The 15,555-nt window shown below is 31.6% G+C and overlaps 2 protein-coding genes across 2 annotated transcripts; both read right to left on the bottom strand.

Annotated features, from left to right (window-relative positions):
* Positions 1 to 2,989: 2,989 nt before the first annotated feature.
* Positions 2,990 to 7,708, bottom strand: LOC133192436 (low-density lipoprotein receptor-related protein 4-like). Its single transcript, XM_061328443.1, has 8 exons — positions 7,525 to 7,708; positions 7,284 to 7,411; positions 7,047 to 7,203; positions 6,831 to 6,943; positions 6,618 to 6,743; positions 5,826 to 5,999; positions 3,468 to 3,591; positions 2,990 to 3,182 (listed from the first exon to the last, which is right to left on the bottom strand). The coding sequence occupies exons 1-8, from the start codon at positions 7,683 to 7,685 to the stop codon at positions 2,990 to 2,992; spliced, it is 1,176 nt and encodes a 391-aa protein (XP_061184427.1). The 5' UTR covers positions 7,686 to 7,708.
* Positions 7,709 to 7,772: 64 nt separating this feature from the next.
* On the bottom strand, positions 7,773 to 14,258 carry LOC133192435 (low-density lipoprotein receptor-related protein 2-like). The gene is made up of 7 exons (XM_061328442.1): positions 14,237 to 14,258; positions 12,679 to 12,829; positions 11,820 to 11,957; positions 9,656 to 9,761; positions 9,122 to 9,260; positions 8,206 to 8,325; positions 7,773 to 8,050 (listed from the first exon to the last, which is right to left on the bottom strand). The coding sequence occupies exons 1-7, from the start codon at positions 14,256 to 14,258 to the stop codon at positions 7,773 to 7,775; spliced, it is 954 nt and encodes a 317-aa protein (XP_061184426.1).
* Between the last annotated feature and the right edge of the window lie 1,297 nt (positions 14,259 to 15,555).

Here is a 15,555-nt window from a genome sequence, read left to right as displayed (position 1 = left end):
CTTTTTCATATATATGTCAACTAAAATTGACCCCAATTTATCATCCGAGTTAAATGAATGCCTGAAGTTTGTTGGTATCATAATTATGGTATTCTAAAGCAATCGTTGTGTCATCTGTATTTGATTGACTACTGCAAGCGATATTGGAGAAAGTTAAACCTTTGTTTGTTTGTTGTTTATCGTCCCTTACTAGAAACTTTCCCTCAATGAAGACGCCTTCCACTTGCCAGTAGAGGGCTGCAAATTTAGACCTAATCTCGACACTCGGTGCCATTGAGCAGTGATATATCTTTTTGTGCCAGCAGCTACTGCGACACGGGACCTCGGTCATCCGAAGGACCGGTCTCAACAGTGGGATTCGATCCCGCGACCTAAGGATCAAGTCTTTACTCCGCGACTCCAGAGCAAACGCTCTAACAACTGCGTCAAGTGTGCTACTGTTTTTCCTTCGAAAACAAGACATCTGTGTTGACAAATAAGTTCTTCCTTAGAAAAAAGTATATTAAACTTTTTTTGAACGGAATTTTTCGAACGAATTGTATATTTACTTCGACAACTTTGTGAATTATATATTTATTCCAGAAAAAAAAACTGATATTTCTTTTTTGAAAGATTTATCGTTCCTCTGATGTAGAAGAGCATCCAAAAAATCAAAGAAGGTACATGTACATACTTGTGTATATACAGCAGACACCTCTGCAATGGGCTCGCGTCAGGATTTTGAAATAGCATGATATTCAAAGAATTATTTTAAATTAAACTAATAGTTTTATATCTACTTAGTAAATATCTTCCTTGACAAAATAAGCACGGGCATTAACTATTATTAATTTAATCAAACGCACTAATTTTCGTGCTTAGCACTCTGATATACACAAGCCATCTACAGAGGTGAGTGCATGAGCTAATGGTAGAAAGTGGCAGAAGAGATGACAGTTATTCCTGAAATATATTCAGCGGAGCCTTGTTAATCTTGGTGCTGTTTTTCTGAGCAAATTCTTCATATTTATAAAGCGTCCGGTTAACTGAGTCATATGTTTTATTGATTTGGTTTTTTTAAAATATGAATCGTTCCACATAAATTTAGTTCGGAAGATAAAGTGTCTAGATAAACAGGACTCCAATATACACAAAAATTAGCATTTTCAAGAACTATGACCAGGGCAATGTCAATAAATAGTGGTCACGTGACAGTAATTTTTCTACCTCCCATAACAAAATGAAAAGCAAACTCTCTCTCTCTCTCTCTCTCTCTCTCTCTCTCTCTCGCGTTGACAATAACAACAGCGACGTACTTTGTACAACATTTTTTTTTTTGCTAATCTTAACACAATTTGATATGATACAAGAGACAATTTTTCTAAGTATGAAAATTATGCTAAGCGGTTTTTTTTTTTTTTTTTTTTTAATTTTTGCAAATTTCTTCTGTTTCCATGGCAAATGTAATTTCTTTAAAAATTTCATATGCAAAAAGCACAACTCAGGTTGTTGATTGATTGTGATTGTTATTTCTAGGAAGTATCATTAAGATTGTCAAAGCTTCGCAGTCAACATTATGGGTCTAGCAAAAAAAAATACGTCACAGCAACGTTGTTCAGGGAAGTTAAACATATATACATGTAGGAACGTTACATTAAATAAACATTTATTTCAACAGTGACATACTTTGTAAAACATATTTTATTTTATTGCTAATCATAACAGACTTTGATATGATACAAGAAAAAAAATTTCCAAGTTTGAAAATTATGCTAAGCGGTTTAATTTTTTTTTTTTTTTTTTGCATATTTCTTCTGTTTCAATGGCAAATCTAATTTCTATAAAAAATTTCATAAATAAAAAAACACAACTAGGGTTGTTGATTATGACTGTTATTTGTAGAATGAAATATATGAAGATAACGAACAGTATTCAAGCTCAAAAGTCCATAAAACATTAGAAAATAGGAGCAGAGCAAACACGGACCTCCAAACATCAGAGTTGGGATCATGTGCCATGGAGGAGTTAGCATCCCCTGCCGACCGGCCACACCCGCCTTGTGCTCCTTGTCATGATCGGGAAATAACAGCAAAGTCCGTCGACAATTCAGTGTGTAAATAATGGCCTAACAATTAGTATGAAAAATGTCAGACAGCATTTGACTCAATGATAAATATTATTTGCGGACAAGGTCATTGTATCGACCATAGAACTTACGAAATGATGACTTTAAACGAGACAGCTCATATTTCATCAACTTGTTTGTCAATAATGTACCTCGTTTTAGAAATTGTGCATACGTAGAGCATGCTCTTGCGTATCGAATCAACTAAGAGATATAAACCCCGTATGCAAGTGATGAAGGAATATTGCTGCATAAGTAAGGGAAGTTGACTATTGAAATGTTAAAGTCATCACGTTTATCATAAAGCTTGGTTGTTAGATTACCATTTAAGTCTTTTTCAAGTAAAATATCCAAAGATGAAAAAATATGAAGTATCACTAAGATTGTCAAAACTTCGCGGTCAACATTATGGGTCTAGCAAAATAAATACGTCTCAGAAACGTTGTTCGGGGAAGTTAAACATATATACATGTAGGAACGTTACATTTATTTAAATAAACGTTTATTTCAACAGTGACATACTTTGTACAACATATATTATTTTATTGCTAATCATAACACACTTTGATATGATACAAGAAACGATTTTTCTAAGTTTGAAAATTATGCTAAGCGGTTTAATTTTTTTTGTTTGGATATTTCTTCTGTTTCAATGGCAAATGTAATTTCTTTAAAAATTTTATATGTAAAACGCACAACTAGGGTTGCTGACTATGATCATTGTTATTTCAAGAAAGTATCATTAAGATTGTCAAAGCTATGTAGTCAACATTATGGGTCTAGCAAAAAAAAAAAATACGTCACAGCAACATTGCTTGTGGAAGTTAATCATATATACATGTAGGAACATTACATTAAATAAACGTTTATTAAAATGATAATTTATCAGTATGTGAGAGGGTTCAGGTAGGTATCTTTAAGCGGTTCTTCGTATTCAGTAGCGAAGGTGTCGTCAATTGAGCAGTACACATCAGAAACGGATCTCTCTGGTAAATCACTGCTATCAGTCATATATCCACCATTTTTGAACGTTGCATAGATATTATTACGAGCTGCAGGAGCACTCTGGTATTCTTGTCTATAATTGAAATAGCTCTATTTTAAAATTTATATTTATACCTCATTGAATGAAAGTTATATACCATGTTTTATTTAGTGCTTCTGTTCCTTTAAGTATAGTATTGGTAATAAATGGCAATGAAAGAGGGAGTGAAAATAATAAGCTGGTATTGCAATTCCCCAGGTGCATAATGCTTTTTAAATAGCCTTGTGATGATGTTATTCGTCATCAAACTAATTTACATCAAAACTTTTTTTTAAGTTTAGTGCATTTTAAGACACCCTTTTACCAGTATAATCTTACCCAACAACATGTGGTTTTCTGCGGTACGTGAAGCAAACAGCCGCAATTATTATAATGGCAAGGATAATACCTGCTGACATTCCAATGTACGCAATTGTTTTATCCTCACTCGTGGATGGGCTGGCTAAATATACAAGATGCATTACATCATTTATATTAATTTACTTGTTCTGTAAGATAAAATAATGCAAAGCTGTGCATAAAGAACTAAGTTTATCCTATTAGGGAGACAACAAATTGTTTTTACATTTGACACAAGTTTATGGTCAATTTATTAAATCAGTGGAAATTCTTTCATTTAATATACATGTCAAATGGTAATATCTCAAGTATGGATAGTTTTTATGAGAAGTCAGGTATTTGGAAGGACATGCATGTTTCTTCTATGTATTAAAAGAAGAAACATGCATGTCCTTCCAAATACCTGACTTCTCATGATAACTATCAATACTTGAGATATTACCATTTGACATGGTTAGAGCGTCTGCTCTAGAGTCGTGGAGTAAGGAGTTGATCCTTACATCGCGGGTTCGAATCCCACTGCAGGACGTGGAGATCGGTCTTTCGGATGAGACATTATAAACCGAGGTCTCGTGTCGCAGTAGATGCTGGCACGAAAAAGATCCCTCACTGCTTAATGGCCCTAAGTGCCGAGTATAGGTCAAAATTTGTAGCCCTCCGCCGGCAAGTGGTGGCGTCTCCATATGAGTGAATAATTCTCGAGAGGGATGTTAAACAACAAATAAACAAAACAAATCTATGTATTAAAAAGCAAAAATAATGTTGAATTAAGAAAGAACATCTGTATTCACTTACAAGTGCTTTGTATGCAAATGCCATCGGTGCGTTTGAAGAATGAAATTGTCTTACTTTGCTCTTTTAAATTTGCGGTATCAAAGTGCACTATGTGACAAGAAAATTAAAGAAATTATCTTACGTTGGCATAATTCGTTGGTATTTTCGTTCCAAAGGCCATCCGAGGTACACACAATATTTGAAGAAGAAATTATAGATTTATGGCCACTGTCACATGTAAATAAACAGCTATATCCAACTTTTCTTTGACAATCTGATTTTAAGTTTCCATTACGAATAGTTGAAGGACACAGTTGCACTAGAGTAGGATACAAATATATATTTTATGCATATATATGTTTATATATATATTTATATTTCATATTAAATGTAACCATCAGTTATGTTGTATAATAGCAAATGGTCACTACATGAAAAAATATCTAGAATGGGACGTAAAAGAACATACAATCAATAAATTATAGATTACGCTTTGCTTTAGAATGAATATACACTACCACATAGATCATTTGTGTCGTGATCCCAGTTACCACTTGTGTTACATGTAACATTTGGGACAGATGGATTGTTTTCCAGTTGACTATTGCATTCATATCGACATGTTTCTCCTAGTGTTGATTCACAGTTGATTAGTTGACCATTTCGTATTGTCTTTGAACAACCAGAACCTGTTAATTACACTGATGTTGATAAATTTGCGTTTTGGAGAAACATTTCATGACTTAAGAGTTCATTTTTTGTTTATGTCAATAAGTGTTTTAAAAGAAGCACCTGATAAACATACAAATGAGATTTTAGGCTGAGACCAACTCAGTTCCACCTAGAGTTTGACTTCCAGACCCATGTGACATGGATTTTACAACTTGGAAGATATGTTAATGATTATATTCTAGATGTTTTAAGAGTGAAGAAGATTCTTAAAAATGTTTTTCAATAGATGCACCAGCTTGCATCACCCTAGATGCTTAATTAGCTCAGGGAACGCCAATTTCGAAATTTTAATTCATGACGAACTTAACCCTATTCTGGGGTCCGAAGTTATACATAGAAACAATAGTTTTCGTAAATTTTGTTGAAAGCCAATTACTCATTATACTCATGTAAACAGTTTGCCTTCTAGACATTCAGAAAGCAAATAATATTTGTCAAATATAAGGAATTTTCAAAACATGATGGACTCAGCCTACCCTGGGGCATTCGGTCAGATTCCAGGAGACTTGAAACGGAAATACTATGAAAAGCTAGTAAATACATTTAATACTTCTAAATTGTGCGCTGGATTGACAGTTTGCATACATGTAATATAATATTTTTTCCCTCACTTTAATTATGTTCCTGAGAGATATGACACAGTTGTATATATAGACATATTACGTGTTTTTTTTTTTTTTTTTTTTTTGTTTTTTTTTTTTTTTTGAAAATCTGCTGATTTTTTCCTGAAAAGTAAACTTGATCCATTTGTCCTTTTTTTTTTTTTTTTTTTGATTTTGTCATATACTCAGTATTTCTTTTTATTATTCACTAATCTGTTGTTCTCCTTACGTATACATAAGTTTTTGGTGTCATAGTTCCAGGTACCATCATTTGTACAAAGCAAGTTCTGTGAAATCGTCGAGATGTAGCCTTCAGCACATTTGAATGTGCACGAGTCACCCACTCTTCGCGTGCAAATTGATGACAGCATAACATTTCCAACAGGTGATGGACACAATATTTCTATGAAAGAATATGGATTGAAATAATTATTATAATCAAATATGTTATAATTATATTCAAGCGAGCAGCACACACACACAGAGAGAGACAGAGACAGAGAGAGAGAGAGATTAGATAGAGGGAGAGAGAACAAGTAGATGATGTTTTGAGGTTACCTGTTCTCATTTTACCTAGTATCTATATTAAAGATACTTTTTACATGTAGTAGGAAAAAATCCTACAAATGGAATTTTTCAATGTTAAATTTACACCTTATTCATAATTTATGATTTATTACTTCAGAAATTCACCTGTACATAAAGAAGATGGAGAAGGATTCCATTGTCCAGAAGTATCACATGTAATAGACGTGTTGACATCTAGTCTGTATCCAGCTTTACACTCTATATTGCAAACCTGCCCAGGATATGGGAGACAATCGAGTAAATATATATTCTGTAGTGAAGTGGTACAACGAGATACTGCAAAAAGTAAAAATATGTTTAAAAACACGGAAAAATATTACGTTATATGTGACATTTACGCTACAATAAGACATTCCATTAATTCAATTCCAAAACTTAAGTACCATCATTAGCTATTTTATTGACATAGAAAAATGACTTGTTAAATATGAACCTCCTTGACATATTGTTTGGTCTGATTGTAAATCAACATTGTCCTGACATCCACATGTTCTTCCTGTTGGTTTGGGAAAGCAGAACGTACTACAGCCGCCGTTTTTCTGGGAACAACTTAAACTCACTATAAGAAAGTGAAATAGCCTTTCATGGTTTTGGACAAAAACAAATTCTTTGGAATGCGTAATTTAACTCAGAGGGTACTGATTACCATCAACTACATCGTCTGCGTATATAGCAAGACTGTCAAGTCGACCAAGCTCAGGGTTGTTTGACATAAAGGTGACTTTTGATCCTGTTGTTTTGTGCATCTTTGTTATCCGTCTGCATGAGCAATGCAATGGGAAAAAGCAATTAAGGACATATTTGTCAGATTTTATAAGAAAATCAGTTTCTAAAAGATATAAGATGACAGAAAAATACTGACTGCCGATTCCACGCGGTATAATAGAGATACTGTCCGTGAACCACAATGCTCATCAAATGTGCATCATTGTCAGTTGTCAAAACACGTCTGTTTCCTCCATTTAAATCTGAGAATTCAATGCGGTTTTTCTGTCCATCTGTCCAGTAAATTCTGTCGGCTAAAAAGATAATAAATTTTAAAACAGGTAATTTTTTACTTGATCTTGAATGTAGATGTATATCATTTACATTTACTTACATATAAAATCAATTGCAAGACCATTAGGCCATCCAATATCAGTTGTTGCAATATATGTTTTTGATGACCCGTCCATATATGCTCTTCCTATTTCAGTTAGATTCCCAAACTCCGTCCAAAACAAGAAACTAATTACATGTATAAGAAAAAAAGCAAAGTAATTTTTTTTTAATTTTTGCAGTGATCTCAAAATCAAAAACATGATGAAAAATGACCTATGGCTATTTATGGCCAAACCTACCCTTTTGACGGATATACCACTATTTCTCTTGGACTGTGAAGGTCAGACAACAATGTCTTATGCTGAAAGGTAGTTCTATGAATAACACCAATATAACTCTGACTCGATGTTGACCCTACCGCAGTGTAGTAAATATTTCCCGTTGAATAATCAATCGCCATACGTTCAGGATTCACAAAGCCTGTTGTATAAAGTAACAACGATGTCCAGGCAATTACATTTAAGATAATATTTAGGGGAGGGGGTATTTACGAATATGTTCGCAATAAATCAGTTCCTATCATTAAATCAGATTTACCAGTTGCATAGACCAGAGTGGTGTTCCCTCCATGGAGTGAAGAAGACATTATATTCTTCGTGGAGCGATCACAATACAGGAGTTCCTTTGTAGTTTTATCGAATGTTATTCCTGCAGAATTCCCTGTACTTATAGGCAGCTTTACGAGACCACCTTTGTCTATGTTAATCTGAAGCATCCTCCCATGGGAATAATCAGACACCACGATGAAATTCGACGTGTAAACTTCTATCAAATTTAAAACCATTTTTTTTATAGGTAATAATAAAGTTCTTGGAATTTAAAAATCATGTGAATATTTTCAAATCTAAATTGGAAAGTGTTTTAAACATCTAAACAAATTCCATTAACAATAAAAAATAAATATGCACGAAAATACTCACTGCTATCACATGTTTTCAAATCAGGCTGAAGCTTAAGACCTAAATCACACTCACACTCACGACCAGTTTGTAACGGCAAGCAAATATCTTGACAACCACCATTAAGTAAATGACAGCTGCCTTAAAAATTAAAAATATGTTGAATAGGTAATAATATTCTCTCCAGATAAATGTTTCAGATCATTAAAACATGTGGAAAAAAAATAGTAAAATAATATCAAATTTGATTCCAAAATGATAATGTTTTAGTATAATCCATCATTAATGGTTAATTAGTGTACCGATAAATTGGTTGAAAATTGTTTGCTACAACTGTAATAAAGGAGTTAACAAATATACATACGAGTTAAAAGTGATTTTATAATAAAATCTTAAGGTAATCAAATTGCAGTAACTGATATCAAAATTTTATATCGAATATCCAATGGAAACTCACTGAATAGATTGCAAAAAGCCCTTAATTATTATACTTATCTGTTTAACACGATGACGGCACTGATTTGTTGGAATTCAAAACTAAAATATTCTACTTTTAGCATATGTAAATGTTTAAACATGCATGAATACCTTTTGATAAAGCTAGATTCGATTAACTGAATATCTCAAAAGAAAAATTTATTGAAGAATTAAAAGTCATTTACATATAAGAATCAACTAATATTTTGGTGAGACCTTCTCCTTTGTATACACTGTATACGTGATTCTAAAAATTAAAATACATCATGAAATGTTTTATGATGTTTTCTAAATTTGGAGTGGAAATTCTAAGAAATATTAATAGGGTTATATTCCTATCTCAGTTCATCATAAGAGTTAAAATAAACAATTCGATCTTTTTCTTTGTTGCTCAGGTGCCTAGAGTACAAATTTACACTATCATATGACACAAGGATAACACGTTTTTAACAATGAACACCTCTTTTATCCTCTTGCAGAGACGAATCGAAGATGGCCACCCCTTTGATATTTTCTCCGATGTCTACATATCTCTCTGCAGTCTTTGAAGACTTTCTAGAGAAGTACATTTTGTTCCCCATTATCCAGCCTAAATAACCCTGAAAAGAATTTTTTTCACGTTTGTTTTATTGAAAATAAGCTCAATGCAGTTTTTACAACTGAGCCTTATCCTAGTAATTATATCTTTATATCTACATGTATGATTTTATAAACTTAATCTATACCATACATGCATAAATAAATGCAAACATACTTCGTTTAAAGAGCCATATTTATTATTCAAAAAGATCTACTTACTTTTGGTTGGATACACACCATTCTTATTGAAATGATTTATCACGCGTTTGTCAATAAAAGAAACTGTTAGAAGTCTTTAAGAATGAAATGAAGAAAAAAAAAATTACCATGGCATTGTCAATTACACTCTAGATCTGTACACTTTTGGCATAACACTTAAATTCCTTAAAATTTTAGAAACCCTTTTTTTTTTTACCTTATATGCAAATGCCTGTGTTACACCAAACGTGATGACGTGGCTTTTAATATCGGATCCATTTGTCGATGAACTTTTGATCATTGAATCATCAACCCAATACAACCTTAGATATAAAATGACTTATAAATTGATTATTTCTTCCTGAAACCAATTTCAATTACAAGTCTTTTTTTCTTGTTCTTGGTTACGTATTATTTTGTAGGAACATTTAGTAAAACGACCATCCTCAATAATAATGTGCAAACAGGGTATATTTGAAACTCCAAAAACTTTGGTGTACGTTAGGTTAACAACAGATAACTTATTTATATCACGAAAAATCTATTACACTTTTCTGACGATGTAAAATTTGACAAAAATACAAGACTTTTTATCCCTGAGATCACTGCAATATATACGTTATTATAATTATTGGTAATGAAATAAAACAATGTCGGCGTTCTAACTTCTTTAGAGGATATTTATTAACTAGGACATTTTTTTATTTATTGCAAGGCCAATAATTTGTAGTATTTAGGTAATTAATTTAAAAGTAAAGAAAGCTGTTTTGTAGGGCAACCGAAAAAAATTAATGACATAAACGATGTATATGTTACAATACCATGTTAAATTTAACTATTAAAATGAAAAACAAAATTCATTCCATTTGAACTGAGTGGACTATTGTCTATCAATAAATGTGAGAACAACGAAAATAATCAGTTTTTTATTCACACAAATTACAGCCTCAGAAGTTATGTACGAGACTCAGAGCTAATGTAAGAATGGACGAGAATAATGTCAGTTGGTAACAATAATACTAATAAGAATGTACTGTCTGTTTGCTTGATAAAGATAAGTTTAAAAAGTATTTTGAGAATTCAGATTCTGGCCTCGAATTTAACAAATGATAAAAATTAATGTTATTGTCGAAACGTAAAAAAAGATATACATACGTGATCAGATCTGATAATTTTTTTTTAAAATATGATTTGTATATAAAAGGCTAAAAGCTGTCGATTGCATTGCCAGGTTTATTTTAATGGTTTAGACCTGTACCATAATCAACATTTTTGGCCATCTTTTGAAATAAAAGATGTCGTGATGAGTAAAATCAGAAGGAGACAGACAGATGATAACGTAAGCGAGAGTAACTACCATTTAAAAGTTATATGTACTATTAACGTATCCCTACAGTCATAAAAACCATCGTATTTTTTTTTTCTATTTATCAAAGAAAAGGGATAAAGTAGCTAATACCTACGTTACTGAATGTTACATAGGCATCCAAACATTTCAAATTTTATTAGATTTATTATGAAATACTAGTACTAATTTAATTTTGATTAAATATCTGTGTTTAATCATACATGTAATTTTCTTTGATTATCAATTAAAGTGGCATATTGTAATACATGTAGAAGCATGTGGTACACGAATAAGACTTTAGTGTAAAATTTCTAACAGTTTCTCTTACATTTGGATGTATTGGTAAGGTATGCATTTTTTTGCAAGTAATGATTCATTTTTCTTCCTCCCTATAGAGACGAGGAACAAATTAAAAAGTTTATTGATGATAACCGAATTGGATATACTCGGTATAAATGCAACATATATAACGTATCATCAGAAATACAACCATGGGGTTTAATGTTAATATCGGTCTTTCGGCTATAAAAAGAGAATGGGCGTTTGAAATGCACATGATTTACTTACTATTGGGATTAATAGAAAGCCATTTGTCTATAAAGACATTCTTCATTATACATAATAAAATATTTAGGGTTTAAGTTGTAAGTGCGATATATATTATGCACCTGAAACATGAAGATATATGAATGTTTAGCTACATCAATAAAATGCAACTGACCTAGCAGCATCAGTAAATGTTACTTCATATCTATAACATGGCATAAATTTTAAACTTTTACGTTCTAGTTTATTGATTCTTGTTTCACAGGTTTTAGAAAAGCTGCATTACGGATCAGTTTTCTAATAGCGACAACAACTGCACATTAATGCTGAAAATGGGTGAAGTAAAATCGTGTTATTTAAATAAAAAATATAAAACCAACTCATTCCAGTTGAAATTTTTTTTGTGAAAATTTCATTTTTTGATCTTTTAATATGATAGGAAAAGTACACGTTAAACTACAGTATAGTTTGTAACTTTAAAATATACCGGTTGCTTGTGACATCATAAAGGAGAGATTTGGGGTCATTCAGGTTTGCAGTCGACACAACTGTACGAGGAAAATTTCTATTCCAGTTTCCATTCATTATGGACTTTCCTAATATTCCCGAAATCCAATAAAGGTCTCTAAAGGAACAATATCATTATCATATATTATATATATATCATTATCATATATTATCTAATATCATTAGAACAATATCATTACAAAATAGAAATATTTATTTTTCATTGAAAAATATCATCATAATGTTTTTTAAATCATATAAAGATTTGGAAATAGTTTTATTTTGAAACAGTGCCTCGAATCTGCTAGGAAAACTTTCTTATTATAAATTCAGTGGTAGTTTTAATTGTCATAGATTTTTTCCTCAAATTTTAATGTTTTTGCAGAGTATAAACAGCTACTTGGTCTCAATATACTGTTTAATTGTTTTGTTTTTCTTTAATTTGTCTTTTGTAAATATATTTCAAATCTTTCATGTGCAAAATTAATCTTTTGAACATATCGAAATCTTTTATTTTGAAATTGCATGTTACATGTAATATTGTTTACTAAATTTATAGTCATTATATCCAATTGAGTAGTTTTTTGCTAGAGCTGCATGACAATGAAATATAGCTTACAATCTCCTCTACCATACTTCTTTTTTGATTTTCTTTGTTGATTAAGTTACATTAAAAGCTGTTTACGTAATCTGCTTTAAGTATCTATAGGGATGGATTGTGTCATAACTATAGTCTACTACCAGCTTTTTCAAATTATACCTAATTTCAAATCAAGAAATAAAGTAAAAAAGCAACAAGGGTTTGATCTACTCATTGTAATAATAATAGATCAACAAACCCATTATGAGAGTTAACTGTTAATGAAGTTGGTTGTTCAAGTCCGATGTATATTGTTGACGTTGTTCCAGAATTAACTGAAAATGCCTTTATGCTAGACGAAGTAGGTTCAATCCATCCAAGAAGATTAGTAATCCAATCAAAATTCAGATCTATGATATCAAGGGATAAAACTGAAGTATTTGTCAAAATGATATATACTATACTACGTACGATAATTCAATAAGAAGGAATTCCTCTGTTACGCTAAGGGTTTGGTTTTGTGTGCAGCAAAGTGAGACTCACTAAATATAAAAACCTTAATATCTCAAAAATTAAGCCTTGCTAACACTTGAAAACTGGTCTATGTCATCTTCATAATGAAAACAATCTCTGGACATATGCAGCTTAATTGACACTTGCAGTAGTTTGCAGCTATGAAGTGCACAATACACCTGCAGGACTGCGCAGCCACAGGTTTTAGTAGTGCACCAAAAAATCCAAAAAAATATGAAATAGTTAAACCAATTAAGTGGCTACAACTATTTGTGAAGAACCCTTGTTTTAAATGTAAACTCACTACAATAGGTACAATTCTTTAAATGCATACATGTTAGTTCAACAAGAAAATGTTAGCCATGAAAGTAGTCCCAACCACATGGCAATGTGTTAAAAATAGAATTAAAGAGACTCACTCTTGATCTAAAAATAGCACTTTGTATGAAAGCCCAGATATATCTAAAGTATTACTCTATGGCCTGTACAAAACACAGCTAAATTAATGTTAGAAAAATAATTTTCTCCTTAGAAAATATGCCAAAGAAGATGTTAAAAATCTGCAGGTGGAATGAAAGTGTGCAATTTAAATAAGAGGCCTGGCCCACAATGTTCACTTGAGTCACCTTGATGTTCTTCAGATTTCTAAGACATTCTTATCCCCCTTAATTCTCATAAAAACTTTGAGCCAATATTGTGGCCCCACCCTGGGGTCATAAACCCATGTATAATCCAAAACTGATTCCACAACATGAGGATATTTCATTATCAATATGGCTATAACATGGCTTATATGTTTTCTGAAGTTTTTTTTTCACATGTATACATGCATTTACCAATTTATATTAGGGATGGCAATCGATTACAGAATTGCTAATCGGTTAACCGCAAGACGTTCCGACCGATTAACCGGTTAATCGTATCAAAATGCATGTTTTCTTGAAAATTGTTTTTCAAGTAGCTCTCTCCATATACACAAATAGACCCAAATAAGACGATAGAAGTTGAAACGTTTCATTAGTCTTGATTCTGGATCAGAAAACTACGGGTACATTTTTTTTTATTTAAATTTCAGTAGACAAGAAAAATTGAGAAATCCATGAAAAAAGCCTAAGGACTCTTTGATAATTTTCCAGAGCAGATGTCACAAAAGTTTTTTCTGCATTTTAACTACGATAATCAAAACATGTGAACTCTATAGTCCTTAATTTACAATGTTTGTGTAATAATTAAATTGCATTGAAAACGGAAAACACGCCAATTCACAGTGCTCAATGATTCAATTATTATCATTAAAGAATTACAGGACAGTCGGGGTAACGACATGGTGTTATAACAGTAATTAACACTGTACATAAACTGACCAATTACGCTACGGTCTCAATCTGGAGATTCATAATTACATGTACGTCCAAATTAGATCCGTTAAATCCTAAATGATCATGATTTCTTTTTTTTTAATAATTTTTTTTTAAAATGTGTTCAATTTAACAAATATTTTATTTCTTCCGATTAACCGATTACAGATTTTCTAATCGATTGCCATCGTTCCGACCGAGTAATCGATTAACCGGTTACAAATTGCCATCCCTAATTTATATATAAAATCTTATCTCAGATTTATTTGAAGAAGAAAAAAAAACGGAAAAAAAAAATACAAATAGGAAATATTGTAATATTATTACCAGTATAATATTAGGTCTGGCCCATGATTTAGACCAACTTGATCTTCACTACTTGAGGATGCTTGCATTAAATTATGAGTAAATCATTACCTTGTTGTTCATTAAAGGATGATTTTTTCCTATCTATTCCCATGTCAAACTTTGATACCCCTATTTTAGGGTTTAATTTTTATGGAAGACAGATGGACAGACACCAGAGACTCTTTGATCAGAAAAGTTCAATATAGCCTCTGTTCAGATGAGCTAAAATGTAAAATGTCTTTGATTACTGTAAAAAAGTCACCAAGAAGAACAAAAGAAAAGGATGATAAATGAACTTTTTTTAAATTCTTAATCACTTCCAGGATATATATTTCTTTTAACGTGCATATGCAAGTTTGACTACTTTTTAGAAAGTTTCTTTAAGGAGGCTGGGGGGTCAACAAATTAACCATCAGATATAACTTAATTTTTTAGATATGATATCTTAAGCTGTCAATTATCAGCAAACAAAAATCTCATACATTTTAGTTTTAAAATTTGATCATTTTTGTATATCTTTATATGGAGCTCTTCTTCTAAAGGAGATCAATATAGTCTGAAAATGGCCACAACCACTCAGCCCTCTTAAAGATATAAGGTATAATTTTATAAATAAGCTTCAATTCTAACAATATAACTCTAAGATATTTGAGACCCGTGTTCTAAGCATGTGTTTCAAAAGAGTGACTTTAAAACATTTTTTGCATTTAATGCACTAAACAATAAATTAGATAAAACATTATTAAAATATCTTGTATCAAGATCCCAAAATGTTCCTCATTGTAAACTTGTGGAAAGTTCAAATATGTACTTTTGTTTATGGTCATCATATGTTTTTTTCAGTGATGTTTGGAAAGTTCAATGTATTTGTACATACAACCATGAAATCAGAAATATCAACTTTCTCAAGTCATATC

The sequence above is a fragment of the Saccostrea echinata genome, unplaced genomic scaffold, assembly GCF_033153115.1.
Source record: "Saccostrea echinata isolate AGI-Se365-2 ecotype Australia unplaced genomic scaffold, CSIRO_AGI_Sech_v1 ptg000025l, whole genome shotgun sequence".
NCBI classification, from domain to species: domain Eukaryota; kingdom Metazoa; phylum Mollusca; class Bivalvia; order Ostreida; family Ostreidae; genus Saccostrea; species Saccostrea echinata.
Note: the sequence above shows the minus strand (reverse complement) of the source record. Positions and strands in the feature narration are given on the sequence as shown.

Excerpts from the sequence above, each read along its gene's own strand:
- LOC133192436 (XM_061328443.1), bottom strand. The coding sequence starts at position 7,685 with ATGGCGATTGATTATTCAACGGGAAATATTTACTACACTGCGGTAGGG. Across the intron at positions 6,944-7,046 it reads TATACCGCGTGGAATCGGCA|ACGGATAACAAAGATGCACA; the intron begins GTCAGTATTTTT and ends TTGCTCATGCAG. Across the intron at positions 6,000-6,617 it reads CCAAACAATATGTCAAGGAG|AAATATTGTGTCCATCACCT; the intron begins GTTCATATTTAA and ends ATTCTTTCATAG.
- LOC133192435 (XM_061328442.1), bottom strand. The coding sequence starts at position 14,258 with ATGTCGTTACCCCGACTGTCCT. Across the intron at positions 11,958-12,678 it reads ACAGTTAACTCTCATAATGG|AGACCTTTATTGGATTTCGG; the intron begins GTTTGTTGATCT and ends TTGTTCCTTTAG. Across the intron at positions 9,762-11,819 it reads TATGATGTCACAAGCAACCG|GTTGTATTGGGTTGATGATT; the intron begins GTATATTTTAAA and ends TTTATATCTAAG.